This window comes from Epinephelus lanceolatus, chromosome 13 (assembly GCF_041903045.1).
Source record: "Epinephelus lanceolatus isolate andai-2023 chromosome 13, ASM4190304v1, whole genome shotgun sequence".
Taxonomy (NCBI): domain Eukaryota; kingdom Metazoa; phylum Chordata; class Actinopteri; order Perciformes; family Serranidae; genus Epinephelus; species Epinephelus lanceolatus.
This window is the reverse complement of record NC_135746.1, coordinates 3,346,827-3,366,313: the sequence shown is the minus strand read 5'-3', so window position 1 is coordinate 3,366,313 and position 19,487 is coordinate 3,346,827. Positions and strand designations below refer to the sequence as shown.

General features: G+C 42.0%; 1 protein-coding gene across 4 annotated transcripts in view; it reads right to left on the bottom strand.

Annotated features, from left to right (window-relative positions):
- LOC117270807 (MAM domain-containing glycosylphosphatidylinositol anchor protein 2) overlaps positions 1-19,487 on the bottom strand; it is a 337,292-nt gene that overhangs the window by 210,198 nt on the left and 107,607 nt on the right. For all 4 annotated transcript variants that reach the window (XM_033648706.2, XM_078173655.1, XM_033648709.2 and 1 more), the window contains exon 2: positions 16,446-16,585. In XM_033648706.2, the coding sequence (XP_033504597.1) occupies positions 16,446-16,585 (140 nt within the window). The remainder of the gene's footprint in view (positions 1-16,445; positions 16,586-19,487) is intronic.

Below are 19,487 nucleotides of genomic sequence, written 5' to 3'. Positions count from 1 at the left end.
TGAATTATTACTATGAAATGTAAATGGGGTCTGGTTTTCATGTTTCACCTCACACAGCTTAGAAGAAAAGGATTTTTGCATATTCTGTTTTTAAAGAAGCATCAAAAACATGACACCACTTAGTTCTACAGGGAAAAGCAGCGTCAACACAATAATAACACCATTCCCTTTTAAATCAGACATCCCAAAAGAAGGATCAACATTTGCTTACAAGGAAGGAAGAAGCTCGTCTAGATTAGTATCCGACTGAAAATCCCAGCAGTGTTTGAGACCACACATGCTGCGATGTCACGGCAAGAGCTAATTAAAATGCGCCCAGTGTCTGTTGTTATGCAGGGATCATATGCTGGAGCACGCGTCTTCGGTGAATCTCCCATAATGCCCGCTGTGACGTTTCCCTCTCCCCAACAACAGACTGGTTTCTAATTGCTTGCCATCTTTTCTTTTTCGGCACTGATGGTGGTCTGTGCCGCTCGGTGGCGCAGCCAAGTGTGGCTGAGCATGACAATCAAGCGATCAGAAGAATCAACAGGGGGTCTAAAATCACAAAATTGCGAGTGTAATGACTCTACAGGTCTATATTAGACAACGCTGGCCCTCGTAAAAAACTGGATGACAATGTGAAACACGCCACAGTGAAGGCTTTGAAAACAGAAATCTGGATATCAAATAGGAAATGACACTGGCAAACATTAAAATTAAATCAGCTTTTGTTTGCCTTGGGGTTGAAGCACATGCAGTGTTTGAGTGCTGCAGTTAAAGGGATAGTTCGGGTTTTTTGAAGTGGGGTTGTATGGGGTACTTATCCATAGTAAGTGTATTACCTACAGTAGATGTCAGTTGGCACACCTCCAGTTTGGAGAAGCAGGCTGGAGTCCAACAAGGAAGCTTAGAAATGTGCTTCTGTGGGTGGGGCAGCAACTTAATGTATTTTAGCCACCTAAAAAAACTTACACTTAAAGTGTATGCTATATTTAGAATATTTCACTAACCCTAACCCTAACCCTTTACCTTAATGAAGCCATTGTATCGCTCACTTCAAAGCCAGACTCCATTGAGAAAAACTGTCATTTAACATCACTGAACACAGGAGCTGCTGGTCCACCACTCCCTCTAACAGTTATTTTCTTTTTGTTATTGTGTGACTTTAGTGTTTAAATGGGTTAGTTCAGACTCACCAAAATCACACAATGACAAAAACTAACCAACTGATTGAGGCAGCAGTCAACCAGCAGCTCCTGTGTTCAGCAATGTTAAATCACTGTTTTTCTCAGTGGAGTTTGGCTTTGAGTGATACAATGGCTTCATTTTCTTGTTGGAAATCGCTGTGAGACATTAAGGTAAACCGTAAAAATACTGCTAATATAACTAATCTATAACTAATATGCTAATAATGACTAACTAAACGAAGCAAAGGTAGACCAGCAGCTTCTGTGTTCAGCAAACTAAAACTACTGTTTTTGTCAGTGGAGTCTGGTGGCTTTGACAAGAGCATAGATGGGGGACTGAAGATGCGATTGGCTTTCCCATTGGAACGGGGTGTTTAATGGAAAGGTAAAGCAGTGAAAATATCCTCAATATAGCGTACACTCAGATTGATATTAAGTTTTTGTAGGTGGCTAAAATACATTTGGTTGTTGACCCCCTTCCACAGCAGTACATCGCTTAGCTGCCGTGTCGGACTCCAGCCTGCTTCTCTAAACTGGGACCGACTGACATCTTCTGTATGTCATATACTGTGAAGGGGTGTAATGATCCATTGATCTAGATCGACGTATCGATTAAATGATCAACGATCCAATGTCATTGATGCAAAGTGAAAACACTGATCTTTAGGATATGCTTTTATTTGGAAAGTCTGTGTCACCAGCAGCCAGATGAGATTATTTATTTACTCTGGAATAAATCAGCAGTGTGGAAATATTTTCGATGATGGAGAAAATTGGGGTCAACAGTCAGCGCACATGGTGTATGTAACCAATGCTGTTACAAGATAAAACACAACTTAACGTTAACTGCCTGGTCGTGCATCTCATCTTGCTAACTTCTCAAAACGACAACATTAGCTGCTCTGTTTCAACAATGTTCGGCTAAAAGAACATGCATGCAGACTGAAATTCACCCGAGCTGTTCTTTTGGAAGACGCAGCGACATAAACCAAAGGTGAGTAAGAAAAACAATAATGTTACATGTAATTTGTTAAGCTAAAAGTAGAGGGAAAAAGTTTGCTAGCTGCTAGGCTAATTGATGCAGTGTAAACATGCTAAAGCTAATAATGGGTGATGAGCAAAAACAACTGTTTGTCAATGAATCTTGACATTTATTATTGAGCTGAAATGCTGTTGCTGTTGGGAGAAGTTTGCCTTCAGGATTTTAAGCCAGAAAAAAGACGATGGTTTGGGTTTGGGTTCCAGAAAGGTCTCTCTGGCAGAAAGCCCTTCAGTTTAGAGTTTAAAGTAAACTTTAATGCACTTAAGCGGCTACAACTATTTCCATTATTTTTGTGTTGTTCTTTTATGGTCAAAAGTAAAAAATAAAGAGGTGGCAGCTTCTTCTTTAACTGACTGTGTTAACTAGGCAGATAATATCGTCCTTATATCAATCACAGGCCCCTAAATTGCATCAAATCGAAATGGTATCATGGCAGTCTTTGTGATATTGGCAAATATCGTACCGTTGTCCAAAGAATTGATATTATATTGTATTGTGATGAAAGTGGTGTTTTACACCCCTGATACTGTCTATGGATTAATACTCCATATAACCCCACATCAAAAAAATCTGAACTATCCCTTTAAAGTCACATCTAAGACAACTGAGTGTAAATGTCTGCGGGTGCATTGGGCATGGGGTTTAGTTCAAGGGGAAACTCTGACACAGAGCCCCTTCTGATATCGCAGTCTGTATGACAAACAGTGCAAAAAATAGAAAGTTAAATCATATTCAAAAAAGCACCATCTGCTAAAGACACCAGCACTGTAGGCTAACTGTCAAGGGAGCATCCAAAACAGATCACATACTCCAATTGGTCTGTATAAAGCGAAATGTCCCAGGGCCCGAGGTCAGCTTATTTGTACTCGCTGACCCGTGGCGCTGCGAGTTGAATCTGGCCGACCAATAATTGAAACACAAAAAACAAAAAAAAAAGGTGTTTGCAATGTGGTGTTGCTGGCTATTGGAGCCTGGTACTCAAACAAAGTAGTGTGGACATAATGGATGGAGGCCAGGGCAGGGCAGGGGAGACGGGGGCAGATGGCTTCATCATCAGGGACTCTTTGATGTCTGTGCACAGCATCAAAGACAATGAGCCAAGCTGGAGGACAGCGACCATGAAAGTATGAACAGATAAAGCTGTATGTATGTGGTGTTCTGGTACAGAGATAAAGAGGAAGTGAGACATAGGGAAAGCGCTCATCATTATCTATATATTCAATGTAGACACGGCTAAATCTAATATTTACTTTCAGTATTGATTACTCATTAATTATCTGATTCTGTTCTTCAATAAAATGTCAAGAAAATAGTGAAACGCTCATCAAGCCTCACATGACATCTTCAAATGAAATTAATATTGAATTTCTATTGATAGAAAACTGAGGAAAGAAACCTTTAGGCAGCTGATGTTCAGCAACCCTGCATGAAAAATGACCCATTTATCAAAACTGTAGTAGATTAACTTCACGTTCATCAACCAACTGATTAATTGACTTATTGCTTCAGCACTAGATGGTGGACGATGGTAGAGAGAGAAAGATACAAAGAGAATGGACATGAAGTCTTTTACAGAGGAGGGAGAGTCAACTCAGGGGTACAGACACACAGGGCGAGTAAGAAAAAAGGGAAGGTGTTTTTGAGTCTTATAATTTGATAGAGGTGGAGCTGCAAACAAATTAGTTTCACTGTCAATTTATCCATCAATTCATTCCCACCTCTTTAATTAATCCTTTAAAAGTGCTGTGTGTAACTCTGGAGGTCGACAGTTGATTGTTGAGTCCCTTCCAGGATGTCAATTAGAGACGCTTTGGGTTGGTAGTCGGACCGAACCACCAACCCAAACTGGGAATGAGTCTAAACAATTAGAGTTACATTAAACACCTTTTATCTATAAAGGCCCAGACACACCAAACTGAAATCAAAGAAGTAACCAACTGTTGCATTGCCTCATGTCACCTATGTTGCCACCAAAAAGTTGCAGTTGAACACACTGCAAAGGCTTCTGCCAATGGCCAACTAGTCCTGCATGAGAGGAAGTAACTCCAGTTAGTGGTAGTCTGTATTCGCCATTAAACCTCTCGCACTCCACCCCCATTTTGTAGCAAAAACGCCTAAAATGACATACCCAAATTTAAATGACTGTAGCTCTGACCACATGCATGCATGAGGTCTTGCCAGAAAGAAAACTCCCTGAGGTTTCTTGTGAAAGTGTCAGAAACACTCTAGGTGATACAGAGACAGAGTAATGGGCCTCTGAATCAGTAAAAAATTGAAGATTTTGCCTAAAATAAAATAAAAAATATGTTTCAGGATGAATAACTGTCTGTGGCTTCATCTGAGCAGGTAAATGACACTGTGGGGCTGTAGGCACACTATCAATGAACACTTGTTTCAAATTTGAAGAAGACTGCTCAAAGTATGACCATTCTACAGTGTTTTATCCATGAAAAGATCCAGGCGGAGCTCCAAATGACAAGTCAATCACTCTGCTTCAAAACAGTCCTATCAGTGATCAAACAACACTCAGCCAGCTTCAAACATTGTACCTTATTGAAATCAGGTGTGATTATGATAGCTGATGTTGTTTATGACACAGGAACACCATAAAATATCACCAAATAAAGCCATATGAAACGTGAAAGTTATGATCCCACTTTCTAGACTTTTTATCTCAGTGGTAGGAGTAAGACTCTTACCTTTAATAAAACAGCTACGTGCCCACCAACAGCTCCACATGAGATCGCGAGTAATCCTTTAACTTTTCCCGTCGAAAAACGGCATGACATGACTTGTCACCACTCATCACGATTTTGGACTTTGTGTGTTTAGGCTGCTCTGGTGCGAAATACATAATAAATAAAAGAAAAATAATGTTATTTTTGAAAAGTCGAGAGCTTCCTGACTCCGACAATACTAAACATCACATGGTTTGATGACGTAGGGAGATACCATTTAACAGAGGAGGGGGGGGAGTGAGGACGTCGGCGTCCTGGTGCAGTTAGAGAGGTAAAAAGGGAAACTGGAAGCTCACTAAAGGCCCAACATGGACCAAGAGCTTGGTACATCAGGGCCCTAAAATGTTGTGAGAAATGCTCATCACAAGTTACCTACCAAACATTAGCATGCAGCATTGCTGCTGTGAGCATGTTGACTTTAGCACCACTGTGCCGGAGTACATGTACAGCCTCGCAGAGACACTACTAGCATGTCTTTAGACACTCATCATCTACGTGACATTTGCCATACAATGCAGAATTGTCAACTCCATTTCTATCTTCAGACCTTGTGTCCATTTTTACTCATCCCTGTGGTGTACAGGGAAAGAAGTGGAAGAAGCCACTATGGCGTCACCCATTGGTTTGTGAACTACCACTGAGAATGCTTGAGGTTTGTCATTTTGTGCCCAAGTGGCCATATTTGGACAAGAGCGTGGAGGTGTGGAGGAGCTAGCAAGGAGACCGCCATGGTAGCGACTTGTCAGTCATAAAGTAGCCATGCCCTGCCTTATCGTCTGTTTTTCTCTACATGGGATCATAGTTTACAAAATGAACATCACACTGAATCGACAAAGACATGAAACTAGTGATTGAGATCATGAACTCATTATTAAAATATTTACTGAGGTAATAAATCAAATAAGAAGCAGGGCCATTTTACTCATGGACCTCTGAATAATCTGACTCATGCAAACAGTGGAGTCGCCCCCTGCTGGCTTCACTGCCTTCACTCCTCAGACCCTCAGATAACCTCTTGGTTTTACACAGAGATGAAAAACAGATTGGGTTGAAAAGCACTGGCCACAACCAAGATGTTCTGTCTTATCCTTCCCCTCAGAGAGCCAACTTCCACAAACCCTTCCAGTGACCTCTGCACTACACATCTATGACAATTTAACTTCATCGCCCCTCGAGCCGGCCGGATGCCAGCAGCCCCAGTCTTCCTGCACAGCCCTTAGTAACACCTTGAAATGCCAAACCCAGGAGGCACCGCGGAAAAAGCACATATTATACGGTGTGCTGGTGACTGACAGGAACATATATTTATTTGACAATTAAATGGGAAGGCAGACAAGTGTTGCTGCTGCCATGAGTGTGAGTGTGAGGTTGGATGCTTGTACGATTTTATTATTAGAAGGCCTCTCTTTCTTTTTTTTTTTTTTTTCCTCCAAGGTGAGTGGGTGGATGTGCACGGGGCTGACAGAGAGGCCCACTATGAGGAGGCTGCTGCCTGGTTGGACACAATCCAGAGACTCCATCAGTGGGAAGGCCTGGGGGGCGTCTATGTAATTTAAGAAGTGTGCATATTGATAGACATGTGAAGAATTAAACGGTGGCGAAATTGCCAACCGTGGCCCCATTTACTCTGCGGTTGGTCCTTTGTGGTGCTGATGTTGTACTTGGCACAACACCCCTCGGTTTATGTATCACCATGGGAGCTAGTAGGAGCTCAAAGCCAGGGAAAGAGACGGAAATCTGGACAGTAATGATGAAAAAAGCAATTTTGTGATTTGCTAATGCAGAACTAATTTAAGCCATTCACGGCGATCCATGAGTGTGACTTGGCCCCCTGTGATATTGTGGTGTACATAGTTATTGCTGGAATGGAAGCTGATCAAGAAAACAAAATTGAGAGTGATTCCACAGACAGGAGAAAGTGCTGTTTCCCATTAATCTCAGGTGTAGATGATAAGGCAGCTCCAGGGGTGGGCTTACAGGGCTTAAGCCTTGAATATTTTCAGCAAAGCCCAGAATCTTTTTCTGTTCATCACACATGGCATTTTTCATTCTGGACCCACACCTTAGATATGCAGGAACCAGTGTGTTCTATACAATGTGGTCAGAGGGATGCACTGACTGCATGTCGCCAGAAGAAAATGTTGGCATTGTACGTTTTTGCAGACCGTGAATGTCACATTTGCATTTTTCATATATATTTCATATCAACATTTCTCCAGTGACACAGTATATGAGCTGACTGTCATTGGGAGGTGGAGGGGATGGTGGATGGCGTGTCATTTGGGCGAGACATCTGCCAAGCTGCAGAACACTGTTTGACGACACAAAAAGCAAAACCAGTTGTGATTTAGCAACCTCTTGTTTTTTTCAAAAGTGGCTTTGTGCCCTAAAAGGCAGATTTTTTATAAGTTAAAACTTGTTCTTTTACTAAACCTGGTCTCACTCCAAAGTCGTCGAATACCAGCACTTGGTCAGTGACTTCTGGCACCAGACACAGACGACACGTGCTTTCACATTGGCATGATGTGTGGCTGGTCGCCTTATTATGTAATGGCGCCTGGCTGCAAGTGCTACATATATTTACATACTAATGTCAAAGAAACATGTAATGTCGGTCACTAATGCAGTAAATTGCTCCCTGATTGCAGATCATATATTCTTCCTGGCACATGTCCGGTTGCAGTTGTATTTAGAAGCTTTTAGTGGAGAAAGAACCATTATACACAATCGTTCCCCAACTACAAGTACACTGCTACATGTAGCTACTTGCTAACATCAAGGAAACATGAAAACTATGTTGCCAATGTCGTTCATTTCTCCCTGATTTCAGATCATATTTCTGCTGGAGCATGTCCAGTTGTGTTTAGAAGCTTTTACTGGCGGTTATTAACAGGTGAAAGAACCAATACACACAATCATTCCCCAACTACAAGTACACTGCTACATGTAGCTACTTGCTAACATCAAGGAAACACGTAAACTATGTTGCCAGTGTCGTTCATTTCTCCCTGATTTCAGATCATATTCCTGCTGGAACATGTCCAGCTGTGTTTCAAAGGTTTTATCGGTGACAGTCATTCCCTGACTACAATGACAATGCTGACCAATCAGAGCAGACTGGGCTTTAATAGCAAGGGGGGCTTAAAGAGACAGGCACTTAAATAGAGCATTTCAGACAGAGGTTAAATTCAGGTGTTCCAGCACAGACAGTATGTGGAAACTATGCACCGATAAAGCATGTCAACATGTTCTAGTGGAAACCCAAAATACAAGAAGGCTATGAACCTGAAAATGAGCGTAAAGTCCAGTTCAGACCAAAGATTTGCGACGAGATGAGATGAAACAGGCAACTTCTATCAATGTGCCGCTCTGCAGCGTTCTAAAAACCTGCTGGTTTACACCAATGCAACTAGATAAGATGGTGTATCATCTCTATGCAACAACTCTGTACTGTTTTCAGGATTATTTTGTGGCTGAATATAATTTGTAGCTTCTTAAAATATGAATGAGGAAAGTGATAGTGAGATACTGGCTACAGCTGCGTTTGTAGTAGTGATGAGACGGTGAAAAACATAAAACGAGCAACAGATGGACTGAATTCATAATAAATACATCACAATAATGTAAATAACCAGCGCCAATTAGTCAGTCAATGAACTGGGCTTAAGGTCCTTTAAACAATTCAAACAATACAGGGTTTAAAATAGCACCTCTGTTGGGTATATCTTACATCAGTCAGTTAATTTTAAGGTAATTTAAGTTTGAGGTGGTAGGGAGCTAATTTGTTATGCATTACCAAAAGTAAAAAAGGATGAAGGACTTTCGGCCGTTATTTTCAGAGGACCCAAAGTGTCAGTAACAGCTTAGCTAATAAGAATGACCTGTAATCAAGGAAAATGATATTCTTTGACTTCTGCATTAATGTTTAGGACAAGACAGAAATGTTAATTTCTACCCGACATGCTCAGTTTTACAAGTAAGTAAGGAGTTACTATTGCGTGGGGGCCATTATAATATATACATCTTTTACATGCAAACTTCCACAGCAGGCCCGACTGATTTTAGTTGTGCAGTCAGCAGACTGAAAGACAGGACGCAGAATCTCAAGGGAGGTTTTAAAGTGAACTATCGCAGATGGATGATTAAGACAGGGTAGGACATTACCTACTGATTGTTTCTATGCATTTTCTTATATCTATCTTGAGAATCTATCACACAAATCAGATTTACAGCAAAAAACAAAACATAATATATATTTAAAATCAGCGGAAGAAAATTCTGTATTGTTTGATACAAGTTCTGCGCTGGGGGAGTTATACAAGCAAATACATACTGCAAACATTTTGCAGGATCAAGGCCTTTGTGTGGGTGTTAGTACAGTATGTGTATGTGCATGTGTGTATGTGACGTAGAAAAAGAAATTGAGTACAGGCCATGGGTGCAGGAAGGTGGGTGCTTGACAAGGAAAAGAACAACACAGTCTGTACAAAGTTGGTTTTTACCGTAACTTATCAGCTATGGGGAGAGATTTTGCAGTATAGCTGGAGCTAATTGATAAAGCCAGAAAACTGCCAAGACAGTTTTGGAGCTGCTTTGTAGACCCATAAAATTCTTTGGATGCGAGGGACTTCCACTGCGGGGGCATTGCCATCGGGATGGAGTTTTATGGCAGGTAATGATAGAGCGGATGACGAGCAGACGTATAATGTGCCTAAAGCAGATGAGTGGCTTCAACGATGTGATAACTGGATGTCAGACACTATTCAAAATGAAATATAAGAAATTTTGGCAAATATAGTCCATAGAGAAATAGTGTCTGAGGCGAGGGGGTGCACATTCTTTGGACTAACAGCTGATGGAACCATAGACGTAAGTACATCTGAGCCATTATCCTAAAGCTCCTGTAAGCGTGCTCCCACATGCATGGTACAGGCACACACACACACACACACACACACAAACTTTTCATACTGTCTGATGAAACTGTCCATAAAGGTAAAACCAAACTCGTGCCCATGTCATTAATCAAGACAGGACGCATTGAAAGTGCACTCCAACCTTTGTAAAGAGCACTGATTACTTTTCCCCCACATATGCTCTTGAAAGATGAAGAATCTCAACTCAATTAAAAATGTGGAACTTTGGGGGCGAAGAAAGACTCAGAAGCATGTTCTGAGAATTAATATTTAACTCAAATGAAACGACAAGCTGTTGTTGCCGTATTAACTTTGCGAGTGTGTTTCCGATGAGCTCGCACACTCCTGTGTTTTTCCACCAACATCACAAGACCAGCCGTAGGTCCACCGCCACCCCGGATAACCTCGCCGGAATGAGTGTGCGCCGCATGCCCCCGGTCCCATGCCACTACCAGAGGGGGACAAAGCTGACACATCCCAGAGTCCGGGGAGACACAGCCGAGACCCGCTGTGCCAGGGGATCTGCGTGAGTCTCATAATGACTCTGTTTCAAAGGAGATCCTGCCTCTCCTGCCACAGCCATGCAGGGCTTTTGATCTCCCGCTCTCCTCTCCTCTCCCCTCCTCCCCTCGCTCTGCTCTGTTTTTCAGAAATTCTAATTAAGAGGAAAGACAGAGATGATGAGTGTGAAGTTGTCCCCCCAACGACTAGAGGAGATGAACGGTGTGTCTGAGCCTTTCGCTAATTTAAGAGGCCTCACCTTTTCATTTGAAATATAAAAATCAATACGCTCTTCTGCTTGAGCGTCCAGAGGGGAAGTGTACAAACTAATGGCCCCGTCCATCGATCAGAAGGGAATTATATTAATTAATGTAAATGAGCTCAGGTCTGTCCAGAGATGGTGCCGGATTCCGCGCAGTTTGTGGTATCATGCAAATTGGAGGCAACATTCGATAAATGTTCGAAAGGTTAGTGTGTGCAAATCCTGCCCAGATTAATACGAGAACAAAATGTGATGGTCGGGTCGTTTGTGGCAGAGCTGACATTTATACCTGCGCGGATCAAGTTAGTTGGTATTTTGTCGACTGGAGTAGATGAAATCTTGTTTCAGCTGTTTTTAGATATTTATTTTTACATACTTACTTCTACAATTTAAATGAGAACAGCAATAAGCACACTCTTCGAAATAAGGGCTCAAAATGGTCCTTCCTGAAGGCTGAGGTTCTACAAAGAACTTGATCTGAAAGGGTTTTTCAAGGATTTTTTTGTAAGACTAATGGGGCTTTCATACCGCTGCACGGTAACTCGCTGCCTCCAGTCATTTCAATGAGGTAAGGCAGCAGAAGGGAAGATTCTGGACACAGTCGTAAGGGTATGGCAGTTGCCACCACTGTGATCATGCAAAGATTTTATGGTCACCATGCTGAACTGATGGTGGTTGCCACCTGCCTTGGCTGATCAAATAGCAGGCATTGCAAGATGAAGACAAGATGGCACAGCTGGTAACGTCAGTGCGTAAATATCTGGAGTTATAGCGCCAGCAAGTTATACGGACAACCAGGAGAAAACTGGGCCTTGGATAACATTCCCACCAAACTTCAGATGACTGGTACATTTTCTGGTGTCTTCTAATACGTAGAAATCTTTGGTAATTTCAGTGTTTCCCGTTGTCTTACACGGTATGCAACCACAAGGTAGCCTCGAAAGCGAAAGATATTCACCCTCAAATAATCAAATGTTTTCCCATGTTTTAAATGGTGTATTCAAATGTAGTATCTGGAATGCCCCTAATCGAAGCATTTTTGTTCTGCCATTGTTCATATCTTTACAGTCACTTCACACCATATAATAGTTAACTGCATACCTGTGCTGACCAGACACAATGTTAATTGACCTATGGCTAAGTCCTGCCCTCAAATGCGATGAGCCAATCACAGTGCGTATAGCCATTCCCATACACTGGGACATTCTCTGCCTGGACGTCCATTGAAATGCATTACACAAAGTCAGTTTTGTTTGGTTTTATGAGTTTTTTCTGAGATTTGAAGTTTAAAAATGGTCAAACGATGTGCATGGGGTACATGCAACTCTGACACAAGGTATCCTGAGAGGCTGGGCGACCAGGTGTATTTTTTACACTTTAAACCACATCTCAACCGAGAAAAGTGTCTCCTTTGGATTAAGTTGTGTGGTAACGTTAGAGCACAACATCAACTCAACGTGAATAAGATTAACAATGATGTCTACATCTGTTCTAAGGTAAGTCAACATTGTGTTTGAGGCAACATATTGTCACTTTGCTGGAAAGAAATATAAAGTTATCTTTAACATCTCTAGCTAACGTTAGCTAAAGTTAGCCTAACGTTAGCTCCTAGCTGCGTTGTTCATCATGTCACCTTGTTTGCTGGGAGTTCATTAGCCTATTTTGTTCTAGTTTTGTACTTTGGTGATCGTACATCATTGTTAGCTGTTGTCCAAAGGGCTCTAGTTAAGCTAACGTTAACTTCTGGAGCTTAGCTTCATTAACTTATCTGTAATGGCAGAGATAACAAAGGTTGGCAAACGTTATGCTGAATGATTCAGTGTAAATACTGTAGCACCAAACTAACGGAGAGACACTCTTGGTAAAGATGGTAAAAAGGCCGTTATCCTTTTCTCATATTCTGAGCCAAAAACCTTAACTTCAGTGGCACTTTAACTTGTTGTCTTTGATGGTGACGGCAACCAGATGCGGTTCACAAGCGTACACTGTGACCTGTAAATTTTGGCTTGTAATTTAAGCTTTTCATCGACCTTCTCAACAATAAAATGATGAATATATCCCTCCAATGCGTAGTTTAGGCCCTTTTGGTTACTTCTCAATGACATCTGATCGTTATGTCCGCAAAAATCATCAGTTGCCTCCTGTGAAATGCCGTGTACTGTGACACCTGCCATAGCGCCGCTCACTGAATGTTGATAGTTTGTCCGAGTGAGTTGAGGGGGGCGTGGCTTAGCCATAGGTCAATTAGTTTACGAGCGGAGATACTGTCCAACTGCTACTGAGCATCCTGGCAGCATTTAGATCCATTCCATTTAAATAGTTAAAGCTGTAGTAACACTAATTTCACAAAATCTCCACCCCCTAAAAACATGACTGTGAACCCTGGATGATGTGGGGGATGTGGCCTCAAGAGACCGGTTAAACTAAAACCAAGATTAATGGAATAATTGGGTTTTTTGGTAGACCCTCCTGAGTGGGTTTTTAAGCACTCTTAGAAGGTGGAAAGGTTCTGGATGAAACCCCCACAAAGCATTCTGGGTGGAAACATTACACCACAGCAGGCGTCTCTGTAAAACCTTTCACAGGCATTCTGGGTTGAACCTTTCACAGATGGTTCTAGTGCTGTGTCTCAAATCTGGTACTTCCGTACTTACACTTGCTATTTTGAGTGCGTACGTCTGTTCACACTGAGAAGTACGCCAAAATGCAGTGCAGTTTGAGTGCCCGGCTGATGCATTTGTTACGGTCAAATGGTGTGGAACACTGAACACGTCGGGTCCATGTCATTGGTTCGACAGCCCATTGGTTCGACATGCCATTAGTCCGAGTGTCCGCAGTGCTGAACGGCTCGCGGCGGGCGTATGGTGCGCCGCGACCAGCTTGAGGCAGGCAGGCTCACGGCTTATGTGTTTGCCACTTTCTTTTTCATTTTAACCCACACCATGATCTTTTCTTGACCCTAACCAAGTGGTTTTTGTGCCTAAACCTAACCAGACCTTAACCACAGGGCATCATGATGATTTCAGAACGGACTTTGAACAATGAGTTTAATATGGTCGGAACAATGGGATGTCGAACCAATGGGCAGTTCCTGAACACATCTCGCCATGTTGCCCATGTAGTGAAAGGGGTGGGACCACAAACATATTTCAAACTTGTGAAATACAACACTGAAGCACTGTTCTAATATACATGGTATTTTTCACAACCACATCAGTTCATTGGGTTAATTCTGTAATAATATGGTACCACAAACTATAACATGAATGCTAACATTAGCTTGCTAGCTAACTAACAGTGGCACATTTAATTATATAACATTACTTGTCTCGTGGCATAACCTTTAAAACCTAAGGGCGTACTTCACATGTGGTTGTGATGCATGTTTAATTGTCGTCTTCACCGTAGAAGTTTTGTGGACAGTTGTAAATATTGGCAAAAAGCAGCAGCTGTAGGTACCTCTGTAGATCAGCTGGTGAAAGAGCTAGCCGGTATCAACCATTGACATTCATAGACACAGAAGTGTGCTGTTAAAATATAGATGGATTTAAAGCCCAACTTGCAGGTTGGAGACCATAGTGAATAAATGTGTAGGAAAAAAAAACATAAACACACTACAGTGACTTTTGGGGTCGTTTTTGTGAGAGAATTTTGCTTCCGCATCTAAAAACCCACTAACCGGAAGTGACGTAGTGTAAGGGAGTCCAGCCGAGTTCGATTGAGTGTAACATAAATAAACATGGATCCCAGTACTAGTTTTGAGACTGAAGAGGTTGAAAATGTACATTCATATGCATATGACGGCCCACAGGCTTATAATTATGAGCCTGCTAGGCGTCCAAGAGACCAGGAACAGATCAGGGTTAGGAGAAATAACGGCCACAGGAGAGAAATAGAGCTGTGGTGTGAGGAGAACCAGTGGAGAACTGGGCAGGTGTCTTGGTGAGCGACAAGCGTTAGCTAACGAAAGCTAACGATGTCTAACGCTGTGTTCACATCACAACATTAAGTTTGCCATCACGTATTAGGTTATAACAAAGCTACCAATAGTTCTGCCACTATTAGATAACTAATGCTACTTACCCAGAACACAAACTAATGCGCAAATATCAGCTTGTATCAGACGTATCTTGCTATGTGTGTTATAACTCCGCATTACGGTGTATTGATGTCCGCAGGGGAGAGAGGGAGAGAGAGACAGATACGAAGATTTCCTGATCATTTTTGTATGATAGGTGCTTGTGTGGGAACTGCCAGCCCATGTCCTCAGCTGTGGAGAGTATGTGCTGCAGGGAGGTGGATGCCTTCTGGGCTCTGGTGGAGAATTTGACCCCCAGACCAGACATAACATGCCTCACGCTGCCCATCAACCCTCACGCTGCCCGCTGCCGAGCGGCCCCGCACATACCCCCGTGCGGGGCCGCGAGCCTCAAACACGGAGGCCTCCGTCTCTGCGGAGCCCGCCCGCCCTCGCACATACCCCCAAGGCTCGGGTCTCCGCGGAGCCTCGGGGGTATGTGCGAGGGTGGGCGGGCTCCGTCAGGAACATAATCCTCCTGTCCAAAATGAGCGTTGCACACGGCCGCATTTTTGGTCACAGATGAAGGCGTGAAATCGCGCCTCTTCACCTGCACAAAACCCACCCAGGCACGAAAACTAACTCCACTCCTTTTTCCGTCTGGAAAACGGTGGACTCCACGTCCTGACAGACTCGAGTTTGTGCAACCTGCACAAACACAATAATTCGGCATAATCACAAATGGTGAAATGCATTGTTAACAACCGAAAAAATACTAACTCACAAGTTTACTACCGCTCAGACTCACTACCACCTACTACTGTGCACTGGACAGAGGCAGGGTCAAGGACACAGAGTCCCTCTCGTGACGTAGTATCAGGCGATGTTGAAAGAAAAAGTGTTTTTAGAAGAGGAGCAAAAAAGAGCCACTTTTTCCTCTGAATTTGTGCCCTTATGTCGTGTAAACCATAATAAATTCTGAATTAACTTCTCATATGGTAATTTTCAGACAAGGTTATGTATATATTACGATATTACGATGGTCATTTCCATTAAATGCGTAACAGCTGTATTTGATGTGAGACAACACTACACTGTCAAAATGTTCACACTACATAAGTAAGACAGTGTACTACATCCAAGTGTACTAAGCAAGTATCCTATCTGAGATGTTGGGTTCAAACTAGAAGCCTTGGAATGTCTTCCAGGTAGAAAAGGTGACAAGCTGACGAACCCTTTATGTTTCTAGTCAGCACCTTAATTTCTAAGAGTGCAGAAGGCACAGCAAGAACAAATGAACAGCCTGTTTTCATCGGAAAAAAGCACAAGTTTTTTAATTAGTTCAGATCACAACAGTAACTAAAGGAGTTTGAGAGAAACTGTTTCTCAGATGTCGAGGACCCCTGTGCATTGACACGACCCAGAGCCTTTTTACTGTGGCCTGCTTCTCTCTCGTTACGTTGCTGTTTTGGCAGATGTTTCGGCTGTTTTGTTTCTGCACTCTCATTAGACTTGGAAGCTTTGATTATCAACATGCAGGTGCACAATGCAACCTAAACCATCAATAATTAAAGGATTAAACTTTTAAGCTGGTTTAGTGCAGAGGTACGTGGTGTGCCACTCAATGGCGCTAATAAGGAATTAGAAGGAAGCTGCTGAAGGAGAGTGAGGAGAGGAGAGGAGAGACAGGAAAGAGAGGCAGGCTATGAAATTAGCATCTCGTCCCATGATTCCCTTGTGTTGCTATTTTTGTTTGTGCTGTCAGTCAAGGGCAGACGAGGGAGCGGTGAGCTGCTTACCTGTGGTCGAGGATGTCCCGTCACCAGACAGGTGAGCTCCAGGGTCTCTCCCTCTCTGATGGTGTAGACTCTCTCTGTGTGCCTCTCCTCCTCAACATTACAGGCATGCCCTGAGTGTATAATGCGGACAGTCGGAGGTGCTGCGGAGGAGAAAGCACAGAGCGTGTTAGCATTCCGGTCATTGCTGCAGGAATGAGTAGTTTAGCACAACAGATTGTGTATTGATTAAGAGGTTGTCTCACTGGGAAAAAAAGCCTCCTCCAAAGCGTCGTGGCCACGTTTGTACTGCACACAACAAACCAGATGTATTTATACAAGAAAAAAAATGAAGAAAGAATTGACATATTTTACTTTTTACAGCTTTGTTTGGGCTTCTCAAAGATAGCTAGTATATTAAATACAAAGTCGGGGAAAGCTACTTTGGGAAAATGATTCACTGTCTATGTTGTCTTTATTTGAAGTAACTTGTGAGAGTAGCACTTTCACAGACGTGTGCGACTGATAGAGCTCATGCTGCCAAGTGTTGTCAAACACGGCTTAAAAAAAACGTGTAAGACAGATTTCATTTCTTTTTTAATCTTGAGCAAATTTTATACACGTCAAGTGTGTTTTTTCCCCAGTAAGCAGCTTTAGTTAAAGCACGAAATGAACAACTGTTTCTTTTTTAATTTGCACAAACAAAGATGAAAACTGTATTTATCTCTCTAAGCATGTATGTCAATTGGAAGCACAACAACAACAACAACAACTGAAAAACCATGCTTCTAGTTTGCACTACACAGCAATGTGAGTACACTCCATCACTATGCAGCCTGAGCTCACCCCTAACACACTGATTGGCTCTTACAGACACAAAGCACAATCTAAACAGTGGTCATGCCATCAAAAAAACATAAAAGCCAAAAAAGTTGTTTAACCCTTCAAAACCTGGGTTGACATCCATTTTTTTGTGCTGCGTTCAAATGCCTTTTACAAGCATTTAAGCGTCCAAACCTGAAGAAACTAGTTTGATTTCTATATAAAACATAGCAAAGAGGCAACTCTTATTAGAAAAGTGTATTAGAAAATTATCAAAACAAGGAAAATATTTATAGTATATTTATATAGTTTTTTGTTAGGTAACTTTCTTGTTTGGCTTTTTTTTTTTTTTAGTTATTTTTTTGCTTGTTTTTGTTTTGTTTTATTTTTTATGGCTTATTTTTTGGTAATTTCTTGTCACTAAATTGAACATCTTGCTAATTATCAGGTCATTTCTTAAATTTCTTACTGCCCTTTTCCCATGTTTTTTTTTTTAATGAAGCCAATCAGCTCAGGTTTCAAAGTTTTAATACAGTTACAACAAATTATGCTGTTAACCCTCTCAACCCCACAATCCACCGGCAGGTTTGAAAGGCATGTTGTCCTTCAGAAAAATGACCAAAATTACATGATTTATCATAGCCAGAAACTGTAACAACAGATATTATTGTCATTTGATCTTCAGATTTCCAATAGTCCTTGAACATATCTTGTGCAACAAGCTCCTCTGTCAGGAAACACAGCCAAACCTGAGCTTAAAGGGAAACTGCAGGATTTTCTTTGAACAATAAAGCAATTTTTAGACTCATACAGAAGTAATCCTCTTAATCCATCACTTATGACTCGCTGGAAGTGTGTGGCGGTGTATTTTTCTGCCTGTATTTTCTTCTATTTTCATCTTATTTTGCTGTGTTCATGACGTTCCTGGGCACAGCAGGCAAGCAAGGTCACAGTTTTATAAGGAGGCAGCTACCAGGAGCAGCAAGCTTCTAAGAGAGAGCCAGAAAATTGCGGACGATGCCCACAAAGAACACAAATATAGCAAACAAGAGTGAATTCCAGGTCAGGCTTTCACTTTAACTTTCACTGGTGATACTGTTGTCAAACAGTAACCAACAATTTTTGCATAGCTCACATTTAAAATAGTGAGATTTTATCAAAATCACTTTATTCTATATGCTTCATTCATTCATTCACTTTCAGGAACCGCTTATCCTGTCATGGGGACCCTGGAGCCTATCCCAGCTGACACTGGGTGAGAGGCAGGGTTCACCCTGGACAGGTCACCAGACTATCACAGGGCTGACACATAGAGACAGACAACCATTCACACTCACATTCACACCTACGGACAAATTAGAGTCACCAGTTAACCTGCATGTCTTTGGACTGTGGGAGGAAGCTGGAGCACCTGGAGGAAACCCACGCTGACACAGGGAGAACATGCAAACAGAGGGGCCCCCCACCCATGGCTCATTACACTCTCAGCAGCTACTTTATTAAGTACACACACCAGCTCGTCTGGCACCAACAACCATGCCACGTTCAAACTCACTTAAATCACCTTTCTTCCCCATTCTGATGCTCGGTTTGAACTACAGCAGCTCGTCTTGATGTCTAAATGCACTGAGTTGCTACGACGTGATTGGCTAATTAGCTATCTGCGTAATGAACAGGTGTACCTAATAAAGTGGCAAGTGCATAAAAGACATTTTTGAGGCCCCCCTAATTGAATAAAAACATGAAAGGAGCATTGTTAATTATGACAAATGCTGATTTGCCATCCATACTCTTTATGTATGTGAATATACATCAATTTTATGTGATTCATGTGTTTAGTGGTGTAAATTCACCCAAACTGAGATACGCTTAAGTTGCCTGATGCTACAACAGGAGCATCATTATCATTAGAGGTGTCAGAAGCCCACACATTGTTTCTTTTGTATTTATTTCCCTCATTTTGAGTCAATATTTGACCTTGTGACCTTCAACAGTGCTTGTAAACCACCTGGGATTCACCTTTGCCCCGGTCACACTCTCTTGACTCTTGGTTATTTTGGGTCAACAGGTCAATACCACACTATGTTGACTTTAATTCTAGAGGGAAAATTAATGTTGGGAAAAATAAAGATTTGTCAGTTACGGCAGAAGCAGTAGCCAATCAGTATCACTCCACTTTGACTCAAAGTGACACTCGATTTGCATCTTAACCAAATCACGCAGCGTAAGCAGCAATAATTCAGA